Source organism: Nymphalis io, chromosome 13, assembly GCF_905147045.1.
Source record: "Nymphalis io chromosome 13, ilAglIoxx1.1, whole genome shotgun sequence".
Lineage (NCBI taxonomy): Eukaryota > Metazoa > Arthropoda > Insecta > Lepidoptera > Nymphalidae > Nymphalis > Nymphalis io.
Genome location: NC_065900.1, coordinates 5,870,477 through 5,892,830, shown reverse-complemented (window position 1 = coordinate 5,892,830; position 22,354 = coordinate 5,870,477). Strand labels below are relative to the sequence as shown.

Genomic DNA, 22,354 nt, shown 5'->3' with positions numbered 1-22,354 from the left:
AAGTTATTAAAATATATTGCGTGCATGTTTACAGCCTTACAGGGATGTCGGTGTGTTATCTTATCTTTTTTACAAACTATCTCTCCAAATAAATCGTTCCTTTGTAGTTCAAGAAATTTAGCTAAAAAAATGTTTCTTATAATATTTTACCTAAACCAAAGAGTGATATTTGTCAAAATGGTCAAAATACTTTATCCAAGATGGCGACCAATGCTCACAAAGCGAAAACTTGGATTTAAAGTTTGAAGCCACCTATAAAAATATATTCTGTTTTAAAAATATGTATTTATCATTGATTTTTTTTTAATAGGCCTTTCCAAATTCCTGTTTTTATTAGTCCTGGATATTGCGTAAAAGTAAGGCAAATTAACGAACACATTTTCGCTTTTATTATATTAATTATTCTGAGATAACTATATTTTTATAATATTGTAATACAATAAATATTCATACTTAATATGCAATACGCGTATGTAAATAAAATGTGGTTTCCTTTATTAAATGTCGTTCCAATAACGTCGGTAAAGGTATTCTTACCCCAAATCAATCAATATTTGAAAAAGAAATAGAACATTAATACTTCATACACGATACGTCTTTACTAATGGTCATCGATTTCCGTTTCAACCCTGAACTCGTAAAGGGGCTGAAGCAGTGTTTGAACATTCAATAGTCATAGTATGAAACATTTGAACGCTACGTTATCAAGAAATATATTATAGACATTTTAAATGGTCCGATCAATTTATTCGTATCATATTTAGTTAATTTAACTTCAAATAGCATTTATTTATAGTTTGTTTAAATGAACAAATACATTAAAGTGCTTTTAGTTCAATGTCATTAAATGAAAGTTATTTGTCGGTTTTACATATGATGAATGTTTCTTTGGAGGAGGAAATCAAATTGTTTTGGGAGTATGTGAAACGGTAAGTTTAGTGAAGAAGTATTTTGTGTGCACGTTATTTTGTTTACCGATTATAAATACAACTCAAAATGTTGTCTATTGACGCACGAGGTGTCACACTAAAATTATTAGTTACGGTAGTAAGTAATAAGGCACAGTGATTCATATTTACCTATTTCTAGCGTTACAACTTTCTATAGCTAACGATATTAAAATATTTTATATTAGTTAAGTACATCCATCTTAGACTGTATCTCACTTTCCATCAGGTGTGATAACAGTCAAGCGCTAGCCTATACATTAAAAAAAAACATAAAATATTTATATTTTTAATAATTATTTAGTATACACCTACAGTGAATTTCGTTCGTAGAACGTTCTAGTTAAATATTGTAAATGTCATCACATTTCAAAAATAATTATATTTATTCTACTTCGTATTTGGCGTTTTAGAACTCATGCGCCGATTATGAATGCTGCATTATTGTGCATGTTCGCCAGTTTTTTTTTAATTTATGCATATTCCACCATGTTTCAAGTTACAAATATGACAGAATTTGAACATGCAGTTTTCCTCATGGATTCTTCAACTTCCTTCACCACCAAGCCCACAAATTCGCACATATAATTTTAATATTTCTAAGCTTTAGCAACTAGGCATCGAGGTTCTAATGTTATACGATATCTTTGTCGACCAGGGACCGATTTATAATGATTACCTTTTATCCGAATATGCAACGGGGGTCCGCTCCAAAATAATCTATCTCTAAGATTTTAAGGTCCTTTAAGTAACGATTTCTTAAACGATCACCCGTTTCATCGTACTTTCTTCGAAGCAGAATTCAACTAATTTCATTTCATAACACCCACTCTTATCAAATATATATAAGCTAAACGTATTTAACGCAAAATTTAATTTTTTTTATTTTCAAAACATAAATAAAAACCGATTGCATCGTTACTTGGAAAATACAAACCTACATACATACATAAAAAAAATAATGAACAAACAATTTAATTTTAAGATGGACAAAGTAGCGTCTTTTATTCTAGCTTCCATTCATTATTATCTTAACTTTTACATACAAAGGAATTGGGTAAGTGAACGTTGATATGATTGAGTGGCCGTATTTAATTTTTTTAGAATATGTATGGCCCTGCATATTTCCTGGCAATATCTGATAAAGCATCATTGGTGACTAATTCTTGAAATATGATAAATAGTTTGCGTCCTTAATGTAAAAAAATCTGTAGTTAAAAATACTTATATGTATATTTTTTTAATTATAAATAATTAATAAGGTTTTTAAATACTTACTCATTTAATTTTTAATGATTTTTATAATAATTCAAGATAATTTCTTGATATAATAATTTTAATCGTATGTGAAAGAAGTAGACAAAAAAAATATTTTATTGATAACTTACCAAAAACGGCCTTGACAGTTTCTGAGTATAAAAAAAGACAGACATTATGTTACATTATAATTTTAATTATCATATCAGTCAATCAATAAATAGGAAAAAATAATATATTTTTAAACTCTAAGCGCTTGCGCTACATTACAATACAATTACGATGATTTGGACGACACAATATGTCTCGTAATCCTTATAAAATAAATAATATGTGTATGTAGATATACAAATATAAGTAAAAACATAATATCTATTAATTAAGTACAAATTAGGGTCAAATTGATTATTTTTGATGCAATAAAATTTGAATTCTTTTGTTATTAGATAATTAATTGTAGGTTCAAATATTTGTTAGCCTCTTTCTTTCCTTCTGACCGTTTTTCGAAACATTTCCTATTTTTTTTGGATCTACTCAATATCAAATGTTTATTTTTTATGTACTTGGTAGAGCTTCGTGCAAGGTCTTCTGGGTAGGTATCATCTACTCATCAGATATTCTACCAAAAACAAAGATTAACAATGAGTCGTAGAAAATAGTTTGATAAAAAAAAACATTCCAGACTGCAAAGGTTTGACAAATTTCTTATCTACCTGATATAACCGAGTCACCCTTATTGTTGCAAAACAATGTCCTGGCGATAAGTTCATAGAAGAATTTTCGTCTCTTTCAAATGTTCTACGTATAAATACTTTAAAAAAGTGTCGAACTTCATCATTTCTGTCTCAAATTTTGGATAGTCAAGAAAACAACGTGAAAGTAAGTACAATTTGACTCTTAGATTTTCATCCTTAACATATTAAATATATGTTATATTATTATTGATAAAAATATGTTGTTTACAATTTATTTTGTTTCAGATGTTTAAGCTTTTAGTTTTCTTCATAGTAATAGTATCAGTATTATCGGCTGAAATACCATCGCCCGGGATACTAAATAAGGAGGACACATTTAAACCAGAAATTGAGGAAGCAATTGAAACCCATTCCATTAATAATAAAATATCAAATTCTGGACAAGAACATTATCCTGTATATAGATCAGAGGAACATAGTGATGGAGGTCGAGCAAGAATAGAGCCAGTGAGGCCTAGAGGGCCTATAATTAAACATGACATGTTAGCTGATGAACCTGTCGCAGCACCATCTTCAGACGTTAATAGAAACGTGAGTACAGTCATTACAATGTATTAGGCCTTGGATAAACTCTTGGTAAGGCTTTGGGTTAAAAATAATCACTTACAGAAATTTATTGATTAAATAGCAATGCCTTGTTTAACTACACTTTAGCATAAGAAACAAAAAATAATTGCTAATTTTAACTTTACAATGCCATTTTTTTGCTATAAAAACAATATTTAAAGTAGAATAATTTTTACAGTTTCGATAAAATTGCAGGATAATAATTATGGTTTCTCGGGACCGATGGAAGTGGCCTATCCTGATATCCCGTACGCTCCAGCCTATGGATATAGACACGGATATGCTGGACAAAATAAGTAAGTTTTATTTATATATCTTTATATTTACTTGAGTTTATGTTGCTTACTTCGAATGCGAAGCATTGGTAATAGCTTTGGGTGGTAGTGCTCTAATATAGCAAAAAAATAATTTGTTTATATATATCGCTTAATATTATTATCGTCCCTTATTTATTTTCTAGTAAGTATATTTTTCAAACAAATTTTGTTACAGCTATGACGTTTATGGAAATAGTGATGAGTTTATGGAACCAGATACTTCATCTTTTGGACTGCTTTGGAGCCAAGTACCTGATTCAAGGGTATTTAAATTTTATTTATTTAACAATTATTTTGCATGTAATTTATATATATCTAATATCTGACGTGTTTTTATTTGGAAGTTATTATTAATTATTATTATCACCAAAGGAGTTAGGTTATTTTTTCATTACCTTAGTATTAACTGTCTATTACTGTTGTATTTATAAGAAGCAATTACTTTACATAAAAATATGTGTTAAAATAAGAACAATTTTATTAAATATGAGTAAGCAAACATGTAGTATGCTATGTTTCATTCTGTTTATACATAAACACATTTATTTTAAAGTGTGCCGAATAACTTGATTCATAATTCCCAAATTTTTAATCTGCTTTCTTTTTTAGACATTGGTGAACTACGCTGGTAGGACTGTTAGTTGGGTGTTCAGTAGCATTTTCGTCTTAATGCTCGGTTCTTTCCTTACTATTGGACTTTGTACCTACACTGATCTATGCAAGATTACGTTGACCGGCGTTGGTCCAATCCATGAAGAGATGAGGTCCCTAATAACACCAGAGCGCTTGGAAAAAATTAGTAATGCGGCTGACTTTGTAAAAACTGCAATCAATAAATATCAAACAATTCAACGTGTACCCGAACCGGGCACAAGGAAGCGTCGTTCAATTGTCTATTAAAATGTATTCAAATAAATAAATATCTACTTTATTATTTTTGTATTTTTGTTTCTAAATAATATAAATATTATAATACATTACTTTTCTCAAACATATGTATACGATATTGCTGAGTAAGGTAACAAGTTCTAGAATAAATTTATTACTGTAATAAAGACAATGAAAGAGAATAATACGTGTAATCTTAAAATAATAAGACGTTAGTAATAACACAACATTGTCTATAACTATAATAATATATGTGTAGGTATATTGCCTTAATAATTCTATGGAATGGAATAATGGAATAATCAGTGTCCTAACATATAGAACAGGTATATAAGACACATGATGTAATTTTTTGACGATAAGAGAATTATTTAAATTAATCAATCGATATACATTTATAACGCTTTTGAAATATTTAATTAAGAAATAAGGCGAAAGCTTACTAGCGAACGAAAGGTATATAAAGTAACAGCTTTTATGTAAATGTCCCACAGTTCGGCTAAGGATTCGTCTTCCTTTTTAGGAGAAGGTTTATAGTTACTTTCTAACTTAAGTAATTCAATAATATTTCATAGTATAAACTTATTATTTTGTGTTTATTCAATAAAAACATTAAAGTTAGCTAAAAAGACTTAAAAGTGATTAAAGATAATGAACTCTTTAGGCGTTTATTGAGTAATGTCTAATTAAGAAAATTAATTTGAAATAAATTACGTCAATTTTGTTCACAATAAAAAAAAGTTAATGTAATATTATAATTAATATTACATTCAAGTATATTAAATTATAATTAATTATTATTATAACAATGTGCGGGAGCAGGTTTACCTTTTTTTATCCAGGGTAAATAAAGTTATAGGTAATTATGTCCTACAACATTACATCTCTATATGAACAAAGATTGAATAAAAAAACTTTACTATAATCAAACTTAACTGTTGTGACTGCTTCAAATTTATACGGTAGACGCCGTGTAAATTTACAGTAAGTTTGAAATAAAAAAGATAAAAAATGTCACTTTCATGGTTTTTTATAAGCCGAGATGGCCCTGTGGTAAGAACGCGTGAATCTTAACCGATGATCGTGGGTTCAAACCCGGGCAAGCACCACTGAATTTTCATGTGCTTAATTTGTGATTATAATTCATCTCGTGCTTTACGGTGAAGGAAAACATCGTGAAGAAACCTGCATGTGTCTAATTTCACTGAAATTCTGCCACATGTGAATTCTACCAACCCGCATTGGAGCAGCGTGGTGGAATAAGCTCCAAAACCTTCTCCTCAAAAAGAGGAGAGGAGGCCTTTAGCCCAGCAGTGGGACATTCACAGGCTGTTACGGTACGGTATGGTTTTTTAGTTCGAATACTTTTAAATTTGAAAATAGAATTAGTAATATTGCATAATTCGTATCTTTAATGATTATGAAAATAACAATAAATCGACATCATTACTAATTAACAAATTAGTTAAAAATATTTCGTATTTATACAAAGTCTAAAAATTTAATGAGCCATTCTTGAAGTTACCAGTAAGAGGATTATATTACTTTTTTTTAAATTCATTAAATGATGGAGGTTAGTAATATATTTAATATTGTGAAAAAATATTTTGAGTGAATTACAAATTAACAAGTTTTGTCATTTTACAGATATTAAAAATTGTAACAGTTGCTTCAATTTTAACCGCTGTCTGTGGAACCAGATACGCTTATATTGATAATAAGATTTTTGAATACGAAGATAGACCAACACAAGTAAGTGAAATTATCGTATCATATTTGGGCTTATTTATTGTTTTGTTTGTAAAAGTAGTATTCCGTAGATGTCCCAATTCTGAATTAAGGCCTCCTTCTCTTTTGAGAAGAACATTTGGAGCTTATTATTCAACCACGGGTGGATGAGTGGATAGGTATTCTTGTGATAGATTTTCAACCGAGATAAATTATAAAAATAATTTTAACAAATCAAAATTCAGTGCTGCTCGGCCGGGTTCGAAACCATCAACTTCAGATAATATTACCGTATGATTAGAACATCTTTACTCTCAATATCAATATTAAAATTATTGCTAGAAATTAATTTCATTGCGCATTACTGATTGCCATCAGTCAATATGTCGATCCTCATACAAAAATCCATTATCTACTCTTATTGTACACAATATTACACTGGACTATAAAATAAATATGACAATGTAAATATGTTATAATAAAACCTTGATGAAATTATAATTAATGTAAATACAATAATATTATAGAGTTGTCGTTTCCAGTCGTTACTCATGAAAATTACTGCGACTGATTGGCGTTTTCCATAATCGCTTATACAACTCAAGTGTCATGTCAATTTTGTAATGAGTGTAATAATACCTGTTTCAGAACATAGTACATTAGAAATGTTATAGGATATATTTCACCTAGACGCATCAAACGAGTATCAATTTCATTTATAAGAATTTATTAAATATTGTATACATATCCTTTTTCGACAATATTATCTTGGTAGAATCTTCAAGTGAGACTTCACTTGAAGATCGTTTTGTAAAAAAATATAAATATATGTCTTGAAGGAAAATTTTATTGGCCTATTTACTACTTAATATACTTATTAATTTGCTATAATATTTATATTACGTGTAACGAAATGTTCTGTTCTATAGATGTGCTGAAAAATAAATAACAATTTTGCCCTGAAATGGGCATAATTTGAACATATGTTATATTAGGATAGTTATGAAAACTCATACTCATCAACTCATAATCATTACTCTATATTAATGGATTGAGACTTTACGAACAACTTAAATATATTTTGTTTATTTTTATTTTAGACAATCTCATTACCACTTCCTTACGGAGTACCCAAAATAATGAAAATCGAAAAACGTTCACGGGATTTTGAAAATGTTGACGGTGTTCAAAATTCAGATGTACTCGTATCAACATCGACGGTAAAAGCAGAGACAGAAGAAGAACTACCTTCGCCCAAAGGACCAAGTCCACTGCCCATAGAACCGAGTCCACTGCCCATAGAACCAAGTCCATCACCCCTAGGATCAAGTCCGATGCCCATAGAACCAAGTCCATCATCCATAGAACCAAGTACATCACCCATAGAACTAAGTCCACAGCCCATAGAACCAAGCCCATTACCCATAGAATCGAGTCCACTGCCCATAGAACCAAGTCCACTGCCCATAGAACCAAGCCCGTCACCCATAGAACCGAGTCCACTGCCCATAGAACCAAGTCCATCAACCATAGAATCAAGTCCATCACCCATAGCAACAAGTCTATCACCCATAGAACCGAGTCCACTGCCCATAGAACCAAGTCCACTGCCCATAGAACAAAGCCCATCACCCATAGAACCGAGTCCATTGCCCATAGAACCAAGCCCATCACCCATAGAACCGAGTCCACTGCCCATAGAACCAAGTCCATCAACCATAGAACCAAGTCCATCACCCATAGCAACAAGTCCATCACCCATAGAATCGAGTACACTGCCCATAGAACCAAGTCCACTGCCCATAGAACCAAGCCCATCACCCATAGAACCGAGTCCATTGCCCATAGAACCAAGTCCATCAACCATAGAATCAAGTCCATTACCCATAGCAACAAGTCCATCACCCATAGAACCGAGTCCACTGCCCATAGAACCAAGTCCACTGCCCATAGAACAAAGCCCATCACCCATAGAACCGAGTCCATTACCCATAGAACCAAGCCCATCACCCATAGAACCGAGTCCACTGCCCATAGAACCAAGTCCATCAACCATAGAATCAAGTCCATCACCCATAGCAACAAGTCCATCACCCATAGAATCGAGTACACCGCCCATAGAACCAAGTCCACTGCCCATAGAACCAAGCCCATCACCCATAGAACCGAGTCCATTGCCCATAGAACCAAGTCCATCAACCATAGAATCAAGTCCATTACCCATAGCAACAAGTCCATCGCCCATAAGACCAAGCCCATCGCCTTTAGAACCAAGTCCTTCGTCCATAGGAACTATTTACCCCATAGTATCAGTAAGTGTAAAAAAATTATGTATATATAAGTTTTTATCTTATAAAATAAAATTTATCATATACTTTTTTTATTGATAGGTAGTTGACCAATACACTATTTTTAAAACAAAATTGTAAAATGAAATGGTATGGTCGCTGTAACTACATCAGTCCTCAATTGAAGTATTACAGACTATTATTTTTCGTTTAGAGTTCTATAGTAAACTAGTATTTACTAGTTTATATCCTATTAAGGTTGCTTGGTGGTACATAATTGCCTTCGCTCATTTATTTGCATACATTTTAAAGGCAGGAATTTTGTTTTTTATATTCCTTTGCCATTATTAAAATTTGTTTCATACCGGAATACAGCGATACAAAATATTAGAGTAATTGCTTAATAATTAATGAGTTAGTGATACCATCATTAAAAACTTGCAGCTTATTCTAATTACTAATAATATTAACTTGATGACTTGTTATTTAACAAAAGTTATTATTTTTGTTTCCAGCTATTCGCCGGTTCCGTGAAAAGATTTATAATGAAAGCCGTCATCAACATTACCACGATTATGTTTAGTTTTTTTAGTACAGCAGCTAAGAATCTGTCATCATCGAGCAAGCATTATGACTTTGACGTTTTACCTAAGGTCACAGATTTAAGTTCTGTGACCTTAAAACGTCTGAAAAGAGCGTCTACAAACATTGAAACACAAATTAATAGATTGAAATCTGTTTAATATTATAATTTATATTAATCTAGATATAATCTGTTTGTTTTTCTAGCATTTGAATAAACTTTGTTATTGAGTTATAGTTATTGTTTGTAATTTTAATAATTTATAAAAGTAATCCAAATCCTTTTCGGTGACAATCATTTTTTATGCTAAATATTATTGAATTCATCCGGCTTAGTGAGATGGCGTTATAATATAAATATATACATATACCTACAGCGTTCCGGCTTCGCACAGGTAGATAAGGGGAAAAATGTTTTTTCGGATAGGATTTGCGTAAAATCCGTTCTTAGTAAGTGTCTACGTCATAAAGATAATTGGTATAATTTTAAATAATTTATTTTATCTGTAATGTAACGTGCTATAAAGTAGGAACGTTGTTCTAAATAAAGAAGTAACCTATACTAATATGTATATATATGCTATCACGGAATTTCTCTAGAATTTTTTTTAAAAAATTATAATTTGGCTACATTATTTTCGCGCAATTTTAATAATTTACGCAGCGCACATCGTAGAAGATAAATTAACGATATACATACTTGTTTGATTTGAACTGTTATAAAATACTTATCAAAATAATTAACATTAATTTTAAACGTTTATATAGATTACTATTTCCTTCTCCAATTTTAAAATTCGAAACAACAATTTTGAAATAAAAAACGCGCTTATTTCTTTTGGATTATGCATAAACATAATAAAGGGTTGGTGACTATTTATATATCTCATTGGTTAATGATAGTTGAGCAAATTCGCGACGGAGAATGTACTTAACGTATCTATGTCGATTTTCTACTTAAGTATTCAATTTGATTTAATGATTACGTGTAATTTTATCGGTTGTACGAAAAGAATACCTATTCGATCTTCATATCAAAACAATTAGCAAAATTAACATTATCGGAAAATGGAAATTGCATGTAATATATTGATCGTATATTTTATCTCGATAATCAATTATGATATTTTACTGGCGATAACTGTTTAATTGTTCATTGTTTTTTAATTAACTAGTGCGTTTTTATTTATCATTTTATAGTTAGCTTATTTCATATATTTTTTTACCTAAATTGACATTAATTTATAACAGAATTATACTTTATGTGAATAGACTGAAATTTTCTTTTTTTTTCCTTATTTTTGCACCACTCATTATATTGAATTGATTTAAATCACAGTATATTTACTTTTAATAATGTATATATAAGTTACAATATTATTTATTGTATTAATTAGAGATATACATCAATTTAGTACTACAAATAATAATTAATTGATGATGTATCCAATTGCCTCAAGCTTTTGTCTTTATACGGTTCATAATAATTAATTTTAAGACAGGTTATACGCATTGTACAAAAATATCTGCATTCTATGTATGAACTGCTACTAAGAACTCTTATTTATTATTAGCAATAACCGTATTGTAAACGCTCTATCACAATATATATCTGTCAAAAATGCTTCAATTGATTGTATTCTGCATCCCAGGTTGGGCCTATAAAATCATTGGTTGCATGGGTCTTACTGTTAAGAAATTCTCAGTGTAAGTCAGGAGTTACAAAGTTATAGTAAGCTTACAGTCTCGTGCCTTGAAAAGTATGTATGTAAAACCGATCTTGTGCTTGATCTCTCTCCGGTAGTATCGAATTGCTTTCCTATTGGACTATTAGATTGCACAATATCACCTACGCAGTTGACTAATGTATTTATCGATCAGCAAGATATAAATAACGAAAAGTAACTGATTTCTTGTTTGAGTATTGTAAATATTTAAATGACTTTTTCAATATTTCTTCAAGGTAATCAAAATAATTCTTATCTGTAAGCTGTAAATTGCTGCGTAATTATTATTAAATGTATATGTTTTGGTAATTATCTTGTCCTGACTGACTCATCGCTACGCAGAGCCTAAACCACAGGGGTTGAAGACTTGAAATTTTTACAGTTGATGCATTTTATGATGAAAACACACGCTTAGAATTTTTGGAAATTCCACCCCTAAAGGAGTCAAATAAGGAATGAACCGTTGTATGGAAACTCGTGATTTTCAAAGTTGCAGCATGAAATTTCATATGCATGCATGGTTGGAAATCAATAAATTCGTAAATCAGTATTTATCAAAATTCACCTAAGACAGTGAAATAGGTGTTGAAAGTTTATATGCGGATTCCCGTCATTTTTGAAGTTAGAAGAAGTAAAGTATAATAAAGTTTAATACAGTTTAGTTCAATACTAAAGTTTCTGAGCAAAAATAAATGCATACGTATTTAATTATTGGAAATTCTACCCCAAATAGGAAATATGGGGTGAAAACATTAATATTAAAAGTGGTCTAATCTGCTTGAAGTTTACCGTTTGTGTTTCTTGAATGAATTGATAAAGATGTATTACATAGTTTTTTTATCATTGTTTTTATCAATGTTGAAATGATTAGAATGTTTTTTATACAAATTCGCTAAAAAAATTCTTATATATACTTCTTCTTCTGGGTGCAAATAATGATTTGCAAAATACACAATGTCCCAAAATACATATCTTCTAGGAAGGTACAAGAAATACGTTTCTTTATACAAAACTTCGATAAAAAGTGAAGTAGTGCTGGTAAAGTGCATTTTGCGGGATCGTGTTGATATAACGTATCCGCGGCCTCTCCCGTGCTGTGCTCCGCTCGTGGCTCGGCGGATCTCTCATTAGGGGGCGAAGGTAATCTCGCCCCTCCGCACTCCTTGCTAGTGCGTGCGGCAACACGAGGCCATCCCGGCTGCCGTCCTCCTCAGGGCCGTCTGAAATAGGACTCACGACGCTTTCAAGCCACTAGGTCATCTCGGCTACATTTGCCTCTACCTGGACCGCTTGATAGCTTGATCATGGCTCAGAACCTTGTAATTTCATCATCAAATTATAGAAGATGAACTTATGCGCACTTTCAAAATGCAAGGCCAGGGCCACTTATTTGGTAGTCTCGAAACTTTACGTCAACACGACTCGCAATTCTTATACATTTACTGTAGGGTGTGCTCGGGGAGTGGTAGGATTTCATTCTAAGAATACCATCCATCAGAATATTCTTTCGAATTTCAAAGAATATATTTCCCTCTTAATGTGTGCTTCGCCATGACAATCAATAAGTCTCAAGGCCAGTCATTGAATATGACTGGCATTGATTTAAGTGAGTACTGTTCTCACATGGACAGTTTTATATTGCGTGCTCCAGAGTAAGCGCTGCGAGTAACTTAGTAATTTTAGTCCCAAAAGGAAACACCGCAAGTCTTTTAAAAAGAGGTCCTAGGATTATTAATTATAAATAATGTTTTCAGTGAGTTAAATAGTTTTGTTGAATCTGAATATTTTAGAATCTATATAAATAAATAAAATTGAAGAGTCTGTCTGTGTTTCAAAATAACTGCCTCTTTTAAAGTTGATATGGCTCTTTGCGAGTTACCAAAACCAAAACATCATTTGTTTATTCTGTCTGTGTGTATGTTTGTCCGGAATAATCCTTAAAAAGGCTAATTACAAATTGAAATAACTAAATTATTTTAAGAAGTATTTCGAGGCACCGTTTAGTCTTTATTTCATAAAATCGGTTCATTCTATTGAAAGTTACAATTTTTTTTTCTATAACTTTTTAGTACATCTTTTATTTTTATAATTTGTTATAAGGTAATCTTTTAATTTTGAATTTTCATTAATAGTTAGCTTGCATAAGTTATAGAATTTATTAAAGTTTTCATTAAATTGCTTAGTTTTAACTTTATATAAGGAAATTATAAGATTAGAAGGGTTGTAATTTTTTCTATTATTTGCTGCTGGGCAACTATATGTGGCATGTTTACGTGTAAGTTATGCAAATGATACCGTTGTTCTAGCAAATGGAAATATAACACCTAAAATATTTTAAATTTTATTTGTATTTATTTAAGGCCTAACATATTATGGTATATAAGGAGACATTACAATAATTCAGAAAAACCATCTTTAATTACTAGAATAATAATAATCGCATTCATATCGTAAGTACAAAAGGTACGTGTGTGTATGATACGTGTGTGATGTGTATATTTGTTACTTCTTCACGTTTTTTCACAGATAAAATATGACATAATTAAAATATTTTTATCCCGTTTTACTGGATTTTTGATTATGACGCAAGCGAAGCCGCTGGTGAACCGCTAGTCCTAAATAAATATATTAAACATTGTAATATTTCCATGCATGCAAAGATTTCAAGTCGTTTTTCTTGTTATTGAGCTTGATAAGAAACAAACACAAGGTTATTAAAACCGTTGATTCTAATAACAAAGATGTAAGTAGCAATTGAATTTTCAAGTAACATATGTTAAAACTCGAGTTTAAATAGCCTTGCTGTATGAATGTGATGTCATTCAGTAAAGAATTATTTTCGTCCTAGTGAGTCACGAGATAACACAATAACGCCAGACTGGCACATGAATTTAAATAAGTCTGCTGAATTGAATGCAAAATTGTCGACAATGTTTCCCAATATCATCTTAAATTGATATAGAATATGTTAATTTTCCCTACTAGTACGTCAATGTATTTATAAAAACTACTGATATAACGTTCACTTACGTTATTTGAATAAGTTGGAAAAGGACAAAATCATTTCTGTAATGCAATTCTCTTTGTGCGTTCCATAATAAGGTTGTTAAACTTTAAACGATTCGAACTTGCAAGCGTCGTAAGCCGTGTTTGTTAAAGCGTTGTTCAGTATATATGTAAAAAAAAGTTAAAGATAATAAACAAGTTATTTAAATGACAATGGAATTAAAATAAATAAACGGTCAATGTTACATTTATACGGGCTGTGTCATTGTCGTCTTATCTTGTGAGCAGTGCGATACCACATGTTTTTACTAAATATTTACATCAGTTGCAATTTTGCGTTGTGAGTCCGCGGTACACTTACCGTTTACCTCTTATCAAAATAACGTCACCGGTCCACGGAGAATTGTTAATTACAAAGATTTGAGCGTTATCACGATTTTATCTTTGCGGATAGAGAAGCGCATCATAATATCAACAACCAGTCACACATGAGATCAGCTCCATTAAGGACACAAAATGGGGAACTCGAAGAGTAAAAAAATGAAAATTAACCAAAGTGAAACGCAACAAAGTGAAGAAAATCGTGAACGCATCAATTCTATTAAGACTGAGTCTCCCAACGTTAATGTTAAGAAAAGCGGTGAAGTTGAGACTATTGCTGAACAAATGGAAGAGAAGTGTAACGACAACGCGAGCAGCGCGTCGACTGTTGAAGTTTTAGATGATAAGTGAATTAGTGCCAAACATCAGTTACTATATGTTAAACCACTGCAATCTCCGATTAGGTTACTATTTTATACATTTTGGTAAATACTTTAATGTAATGGTTTTATAAATATACTCATTTATCTCCAAAATTGTTTTATTGGAATATAAAAAAAATAGTCTTCGTCGACTAAAAGGGTATAGGATATTTAAAGTATAAAGTGTAAGCCAGGGCTATATATACAAGATTGTTCATAATATTTAAGAATATTTCAAAATTGACAATTTCCAGTTAACTTTTATGATATATTATTTGACAGAGAGTCTGTTATAGATTTTTTTTTCAAAACTTCAAATATATTCTTTCAATAAAACTATATGACGATTGAAAATCAGTCTTAAGTATATAGTGTCTTATTGTGACATAAATTGACTTAGGTAGTATTAATGTTCGTAAACGTTCTGAACAATAATGTGTGCCGTTTTATTAGATTCAATAAAAGTAGGATAAAACACTTCTAACATTATGATAAAGGCCATTTTTTATTACTCACTCGAATAATATTACTAATGTAAAGGTGTATTATGATTAAAGTATGACAAATTCTCTATAACTTTAAATTAGCTCATGTATAATGCATCGTAAATTCGTATATAAACGTATAAAAATGGCTTAATAATATATATAATGCGCTCGTTATGGCATGGATCTCTCAGGAATTTTAATAGAAATTTTTATCATTGCATAACTCGTTCTAGCTGATAGTGTATCTGACTTTCCATCGACCTTTGTACATTATTGCAATATTGATTGCAAGGAAGTAAGAACCTTGAATGAAATTATATATCTCATTATACAAACAAGAGCTATCAACGCATAATCGCCATTGTCATATAATTTACTTTAATCGGTAGGCCTTTAAGCATAACCGCTTGAAGTTTAGTGTTCAACGTTAGTAATTGGTTAGGTATAGAGAGGCCTCATTATTCTGAGTCATTAACTCAATAATAGATGATCTCTTCATCTAATACACTTGATTATGTCACTCACGCAATATGATTTAACTTAATTACTTTAATTTTGTTAGTTGGTACTTTGAAAAATGTTTTGTGTTCAAACAAAGATTAGGTATAACTAAGCCAAAATTTTCAGATCAGCGCATTAACCGGATCTTTGCAGATGCTCTAATGTGTATAACCATGTATAATAATAAAATAAAATTGTTATAACTTCTCTGGTGTACTTAATGGCTAGCGTATATGGATCCAGAAGTCAAATTCCAATTCGTAGGTTTGGTCTGGAAACAGTTTTTCCCATAAAAAATTATGAGTAACAGTTTTTCTCGAGTTCGACGGCGAAGTGCTTGTCTACTTGACTGCAGTAATATTTTGTTTTTGATTTTGTGTAACATCATCAACATCTATGTTACATAACAAAACCAAAATATTCTTCATGTAATAGGCTTTTACAAGAAATTTTGGAATGTTATTTTCCAGAATATATTAAATTAAGCTACCACCGGTTTTGAATATTGGTAGATTCTACTGAGAAGAAGCAATGTTAGTGTCAAAAAATACAATTATATATATACAATTAAATTATATTATAAAAAATAAAACCTATATATATATACCTATCCTGCCTGAAAGTCAATACGTACAAGTTCCACTCTTCATGCAATAATTATAAACATTGAGTTCATTTGTACTTTTTCGTGGTACCAAATTAAGGCAGCGATTCTTTATTGGTCACGCGTACGTTATTGAAAAAAACGAACATCACGAATGACCATGGATATTGAGTGACTTGCGCCGTCATTCTGACTGGTCATTTGTTCGACCCATCGTTTCCATAGTCCCCGTAATCATAACACCGTAATAATACATGGGTATAAAACAAGTTGTATTCATAACTTAACTGATCGTCGAAGTGACAGGAATATTTCCAACTTAGTGATACTTGTGCTTGAAACAGCGTTGTAAGAAACGTATTTTAAAAACAAATTACAATACACTTATAATAATAATTTTCAAGTTTCAAAAACTTCAAAGCTCGACTTAAATTTTATTATTATAAATAAATTATTTTTTATATTTTGCATTGTCTGAACATCATTAGATCTGTATTTCTTGTGTAACATAGAGTTCTTAAAAGTCAGTCAAACTGGGGCAATGTATGGATAAAACTGTTGTGGAAAAGATAAAGGCGGCAAAGTGAGTCACAAAATTCAAAATTCGAATCGGGAAGAGCTTTTTTTTCGCTCTTTGTCTCGGTTGATTTGCGATAAAACTTAGTTTTGTTTTCCGAAGAAGTTGACAGTCACTAAGCTAACATTAACAATGTTAACTATTATTGTTTAATTCTTGATATTTTTATCTTTGTCTTTGAAGTAAGTAGGTACTTTTGAACTTGACGTCTTATCACAAATAGCACTGAGTCAGACTTCTTCTTAAAACAAATAATAAATAATAAAAAAAGTTATCTATAAATAACTTAATTGTTTTTATCTACCTCAGAATTTTATTTTAAACAGTTGTTTTTAAGAACATTTAAAATGAATATATTGTTCGCAATAATTACATCGTTTCTAGTATTTCATATAAAATGGTAAGTTATTCCAATTATGTGTGTTCACTGCGGGTGATGGAAAACACTATTGAATATAAACAATAATATATTTTTTTATATTAAAAAAAACTTAGATAAATCTTAATATTGTACTAATGTTTGCACTTTAAATCATTAATTTTAATTATGTACATATATATACACGTAATCCTTTACACGTAATCAATTTATATATTGCACCATATAAATTATTAGTAGTGTGTGTTCAATCACGTAAATTGTGTTTCATAGACAATATCATATTTTTTTTTAAATAAAGAACAATTTTTTAACTGTTTTTTTTTTCAATTACAACATAATATGATAGGGATTTGATGTGACTAACAATGGTTGATGCAAAATGGTTAAAAATATATTTTTGCATACTTATTTTTAATAACTGAAAAAATATTATGTCATAAATAGTATGTATGTACGACTCGGTTTTTTTCCTTGTAGTATTGATCTTCAATACTCAAAAACTTCAATGATCAAACTAGACATAAAAAATACAAGCATTCAAAAAAAATAACAAAAGAAACCACAATTAGTTTTTTCTATGAAATAATAATCCTATGTTCCAATCAATAGATTTTTACCGTGTTCAGATTCGATTCAAATATATTTACGTTTTTTTCATAGTCATTAACAGCGAACCGATTTCTAAATTCTCTATATAATTCATATGCAAATCTTTATTTAACAAAAATACATTAAAGTTGCTTATTGATTCTCAAAATTTATCACCGGTTTGGAAAGAAATACCTTTATTTTTAAATGAATAGTTAACCAAAGTAACAGCTTATTCCACCAGGATGGTCCAATTAAAAAAAAATGTTACAATTATAATTATTATTAAACTTTGGAACGATCTGAAGGCAATTGTTACTTTATTACAATGTTTTACACTTAAAATAAATAATCGTAAAGTATTAATATTGTATGACGCTTATTTAAGACAGGTTACATAAGATAACAAAACATTATAAACAACTCGTTCGACCAAAACATATATTATTATTATACAGTATCCGATAATCACAAAATTTTTGTATTTCATCTTGCGGTGTATATTTGTAAACAATAAATAATAATACAAATGATTTCTCTTAGCAACGCCGCGGCAAGATCTAAAGGCAACAGGATGCCGGCTCAACCTATAAAATTGTACTACCTACCACCGTCGCCTCCATGCCGTTCAGTGATGATGACGGCCAGAGCATTGGATATAGACCTGGATCTTGTGCTCACGAATATTATGGAAGGCCAACATAAAACACCAGAATTTTTGAAGGTATGTTCCTAAACATAAGACCGTATAAAGTACCTTTAGCGCTAAACATCCTACTTCTATAATTAGAAATTTGAAAATTTGAATGTTCAAGCTGTTAGACGGATTTATTGTAGATATATTGGAATAAAGATAGCTTATATAGATTAAGCCAGAGTCTTAACACATTGGCTATCTATCACCTGATTGGTCACACAGAGGTTTTTTTAGTTCTTTAGTTTAACTCCGTGGTATATAAAGTATAAAAATATTAAAATTTCAAACTTGGCCCTAAGTGTTTCTCTTATAGCCTGATTTAGTACTATTTACTAATACCAATCTATTAGTAAATTACAGAACATATTTTTGAGCCGCCATTATACTTTATGTCACTATTTATTTAATCTGTGTAAAACATTTGAAACAATATTTATATTCAAGTATATTTCTTTCTAGATGAATCCACAACACACGATACCAACAATGGATGACAACGGTTTTATATTATGGGAAAGGTATTTTAGTTAGAACTGACAATTAATTAAATATAAAATATATTTATTGTGTAGCTGGTTGATATATTTACTGTTGATAAATTATTATACTTATAATTAACTATAAATAATAATACATGTATCGTGAAATTTAAATATTTAAACACAAAGTGGTTTCAATGTCAACAAAGTTTTAATTTTATTAAGAGTTCATAACTCTTGCGGCTTAATAGTAAAATTTTCAATATTATGTAATCCGGTTTTAACTTATTCATATATAACATTTCATACATTACTTATATACATTACATTATACATTTGTCGAGAAAAATTCGATATATTTTTGAGGACGATGGTTCCCATCATCATCCTCAACGTCGAAATTACGTCACCGAAGTTCCTAGTATTCCCGAAAAGTGTCGAGCATTTCTCGATAAATATAATAAAACTGAAATTGAATCAGTTTATAATTAATTTAACATTGTGATTTAAGTCTAATTTGTTTGCTTTAATTACTGAATGATTCATCTTTTTATTCTCAGTCGCGCTATCATGTCTTATTTGGTTAATGCATATGGACGTGATGACTCTTTGTATCCAAGAAATCCACGTCAGAGAGCACTTGTTGATCAAAGGCTTAATTTTGATCTAGGTACATTGTTTAAGCGATACATGGACCTTTACGTAAGTATCTATACATAAACAAGACGATTTATACATAACGGAAATGTAGATAACAGAAAGAAAATATTTAAAATCAAGATTGGAAGTGCTTGAACTAATTTAACACTTTCAAGGACAGTAAACGTCTACAGACTTCGTAACAATTACTTTGTTATTGTCTCTAGTACTACACTAGAAGTCCCTGAAGGTATTAAACAAAGATATCAATCCAAATGCACTATCACAGGCCATTTTTTTACAATTAAAAGTAAATAATCAGTTAATGTTACGCGCTCCTTCTATTCTTATGAGGGGCAGGATTGAACTTATTCCAAACCAGTGTTCCGACGCGGTTTGATGAATACACACGTGGCGGTATTCCATCCGTCATATACAGGCTTCCTCGCGATGTTATGCTTCTTCGCTGAGCACGAGATGAATAAACACAAGTTAAGCACATGAAAATTCAGTGGCGCTTTTTTGAAATTTAACCCACGATTGTCGTTTAAGATGTACGTGTTTTAACCGCTGAGCTGTCTAGGAATATATGGGAGAACTATTTTTAATTTTATCCATTGATAAACGTGACCACATGAATACAACGTGGTGAATGTATAAAAATTATTAACTTGTATTATTGTTTCCAGGTTCCAATGTTGTTTAAAGGTGAGGCATATAATGACGAGGCTGCCGAGAAGTTAAACGAAGCTTTGGATTGGTTGAATATCATGTTAGAAGGCCGCACATTCGTTGCTGGAGACAACCTCACCATCGCCGATATATCTATAGTCGTCACTCTTTCTAATTTAGAGGTAGGTAATTTAGGTGACGAGATATTACACTAAAATTAAAGTAAACACATTTATATTACCTTGAAAATTCACTTTTATAAATAATAATCAAGTTCATGTTAGATGTTATTATAATACTTTATTGATAATTTAATAACTACCCGTCCCGAATACGTAGAGGTAAAATTCATACAATGTTACACTTGAAGTTGAAATTTTTCAAAAATCCTTTCTTAATGCTTGACTCTATGGACAGGACACTATTCCCTTTGAAAATTAAATAAATTAATTAATTGCCAATTTATAATACGATGCACAAATGTTTATATTTACCATAAAATGTATTTTTCGGATAGAATCCAGTCTTTTGAATTGATCCTTCCGTTTATACCAAACTCGAATAAATCCTTACTAAAATACGAATAATTGAATAATATGTAGAGACGATATCGCCTACATTATATTTATAGCAGAAGAGTGTAAATGTGTTGTTACTAGTAATAAACATACAGGAACATAATGTAAATTTTGGTAGCAAAATAGATGTTTTTTAAGAAAATTGAAAGTATTTGACTTAATACGAGTTAAATTAAAAGGTTTTATTCAACTTTACTTGTTACTATGTCTAACCATTTTAAAGGACTTGGATTAGTATGTGTAGGCGAATATTTCAAAATGTATTTTAAGCAGTTGTAACAGAATGATTAGGTAAGATGAGCCTTGTTCCTGGTGACAATGGCATAAAGTACAAACAATTCTATTTTATTCGTTTCCTAATCTATTAGCGTATTCTGACTATAAACGAATCTATAAATCATGTTGGCTCATAAGTACCATGATGATAAAGAGGATGAAACAATTTAAGCACGACGCAGGTGTAAAATTGAATACGCTGCATCAGCTTCCGTATACTTCGAGTATTATCTTAGGCCAAAGTGAGCTCTCGAAACTAAAATTTACATAGCTTAAAAGAAAAAGCATCTCTGATATTTTGTATTTGGATTATAATTTGAACATAATATGACGCATATGCAATATTTTTAATATAAACAAAATTAATTAGAGTGTTCAAAGTATAAAAGTTTTAGTACTTTGATCATTGGTAAAGTTCATTGCTATACTGATATTACAATAAATGTGTCATTCTAAATGGCTGTGCTTAAACACAATAGAAAAACCGTTTCTAGCAACTAATAAAATATTTATTCAAATAATTTAGATAAACAAAAGAAAAAAAGGCGTCATTATAATATTTACTAATTGTTTAAAATTGTTATTTCGAAAAATCCAGTACAATATGAATTATACACATATAATATATATGACGTAACTGTCCATGGAAATGATCTATTTTAAGATACAATTGTCTGTCAGTATTCCCCTCCCAAGTCTCTAAGATAAATTAATTGGTGTCGTTCTGATAAATATAGCCAATAGAAACATAATCGAATTAACACAAGGAAAACAATTATGTAACATAATCTTCTGGAATGTTGAATAACAAATACCATTAAAAAGTCTGTAATAAAAAATGTTAATTTAAATTTTACAGGCCTTTGGATTTGACTACAGTGCTCATGAAAACGTCGCAAAATGGTTTGAGAGAACGAAAAAAACTCTCGAACCTTATGGCTATGCAGAAATAGATCAAGCGGGTGCAAACATTCTTGCATCATTCTTGAAAAAAGAATAAATACTAAAATTATTTTATTGTTAATTTCATTACTAGTATACGCAATAAAAACGTTACCACACGAACCA

At 30.5% G+C, this 22,354-nt stretch overlaps 3 protein-coding genes across 6 annotated transcripts; all 3 read left to right on the top strand.

The window, feature by feature from the left end:
• The first annotated feature begins 883 nt into the window (after positions 1-883).
• LOC126772856 (glutathione S-transferase 1-like) lies at positions 884-22,351 on the top strand. 4 transcript variants are annotated; one of them, XM_050493464.1, is made up of 7 exons: positions 16,725-16,746; positions 17,285-17,375; positions 18,489-18,669; positions 19,102-19,160; positions 19,682-19,823; positions 20,450-20,614; positions 22,146-22,351. In XM_050493464.1, exons 2-7 carry the CDS (start codon positions 17,323-17,325, stop codon positions 22,284-22,286), a joined length of 741 nt encoding a protein of 246 aa, XP_050349421.1. In that variant the 5' UTR covers positions 16,725-16,746; positions 17,285-17,322; the 3' UTR covers positions 22,287-22,351. The 4 variants fall into 4 exon arrangements, with proteins under 4 accessions (XP_050349420.1, XP_050349423.1, XP_050349421.1 ...); XM_050493463.1 differs by lacking the exons at positions 16,725-16,746; positions 17,285-17,375 and adding an exon at positions 884-929; XM_050493466.1 differs by lacking the exon at positions 17,285-17,375 and having other exon boundaries at positions 16,544-16,746.
• Positions 2,860-4,743, top strand: LOC126772855 (uncharacterized). The gene is made up of 5 exons (XM_050493462.1): positions 2,860-3,083; positions 3,185-3,490; positions 3,722-3,822; positions 4,019-4,106; positions 4,453-4,743. The coding sequence occupies exons 2-5, from the start codon at positions 3,185-3,187 to the stop codon at positions 4,741-4,743; spliced, it is 786 nt and encodes a 261-aa protein (XP_050349419.1). The 5' UTR covers positions 2,860-3,083.
• Positions 6,299-9,490, top strand: LOC126772951 (uncharacterized). The gene is made up of 4 exons (XM_050493559.1): positions 6,299-6,304; positions 6,379-6,483; positions 7,560-8,771; positions 9,263-9,490. The coding sequence occupies exons 1-4, from the start codon at positions 6,299-6,301 to the stop codon at positions 9,488-9,490; spliced, it is 1,551 nt and encodes a 516-aa protein (XP_050349516.1).
• Positions 22,352-22,354: the final 3 nt, after the last annotated feature.

Bases quoted from the DNA above. Each gene is read 5' to 3' on its own strand.
- LOC126772856 (XM_050493464.1), top strand. From the start codon at position 17,323: ATGAATATATTGTTCGCAATAATTACATCGTTTCTAGTATTTCATATA. The intron at 19,161-19,681 runs GTATTTTAGTTA...TTTTATTCTCAG, and splicing joins GGTTTTATATTATGGGAAAG to TCGCGCTATCATGTCTTATT. The intron at 19,824-20,449 runs GTAAGTATCTAT...TATTGTTTCCAG, and splicing joins AGCGATACATGGACCTTTAC to GTTCCAATGTTGTTTAAAGG.
- LOC126772951 (XM_050493559.1), top strand. The intron at 6,484-7,559 runs GTAAGTGAAATT...TTTTTATTTTAG, and splicing joins ACGAAGATAGACCAACACAA to ACAATCTCATTACCACTTCC. The intron at 8,772-9,262 runs GTAAGTGTAAAA...TTTTGTTTCCAG, and splicing joins CTATTTACCCCATAGTATCA to CTATTCGCCGGTTCCGTGAA.
- LOC126772855 (XM_050493462.1), top strand. From the start codon at position 3,185: ATGTTTAAGCTTTTAGTTTTCTTCATAGTAATAGTATCAGTATTATCG. The intron at 3,491-3,721 runs GTGAGTACAGTC...ATAAAATTGCAG, and splicing joins CTTCAGACGTTAATAGAAAC to GATAATAATTATGGTTTCTC. The intron at 3,823-4,018 runs GTAAGTTTTATT...ATTTTGTTACAG, and splicing joins GGATATGCTGGACAAAATAA to CTATGACGTTTATGGAAATA.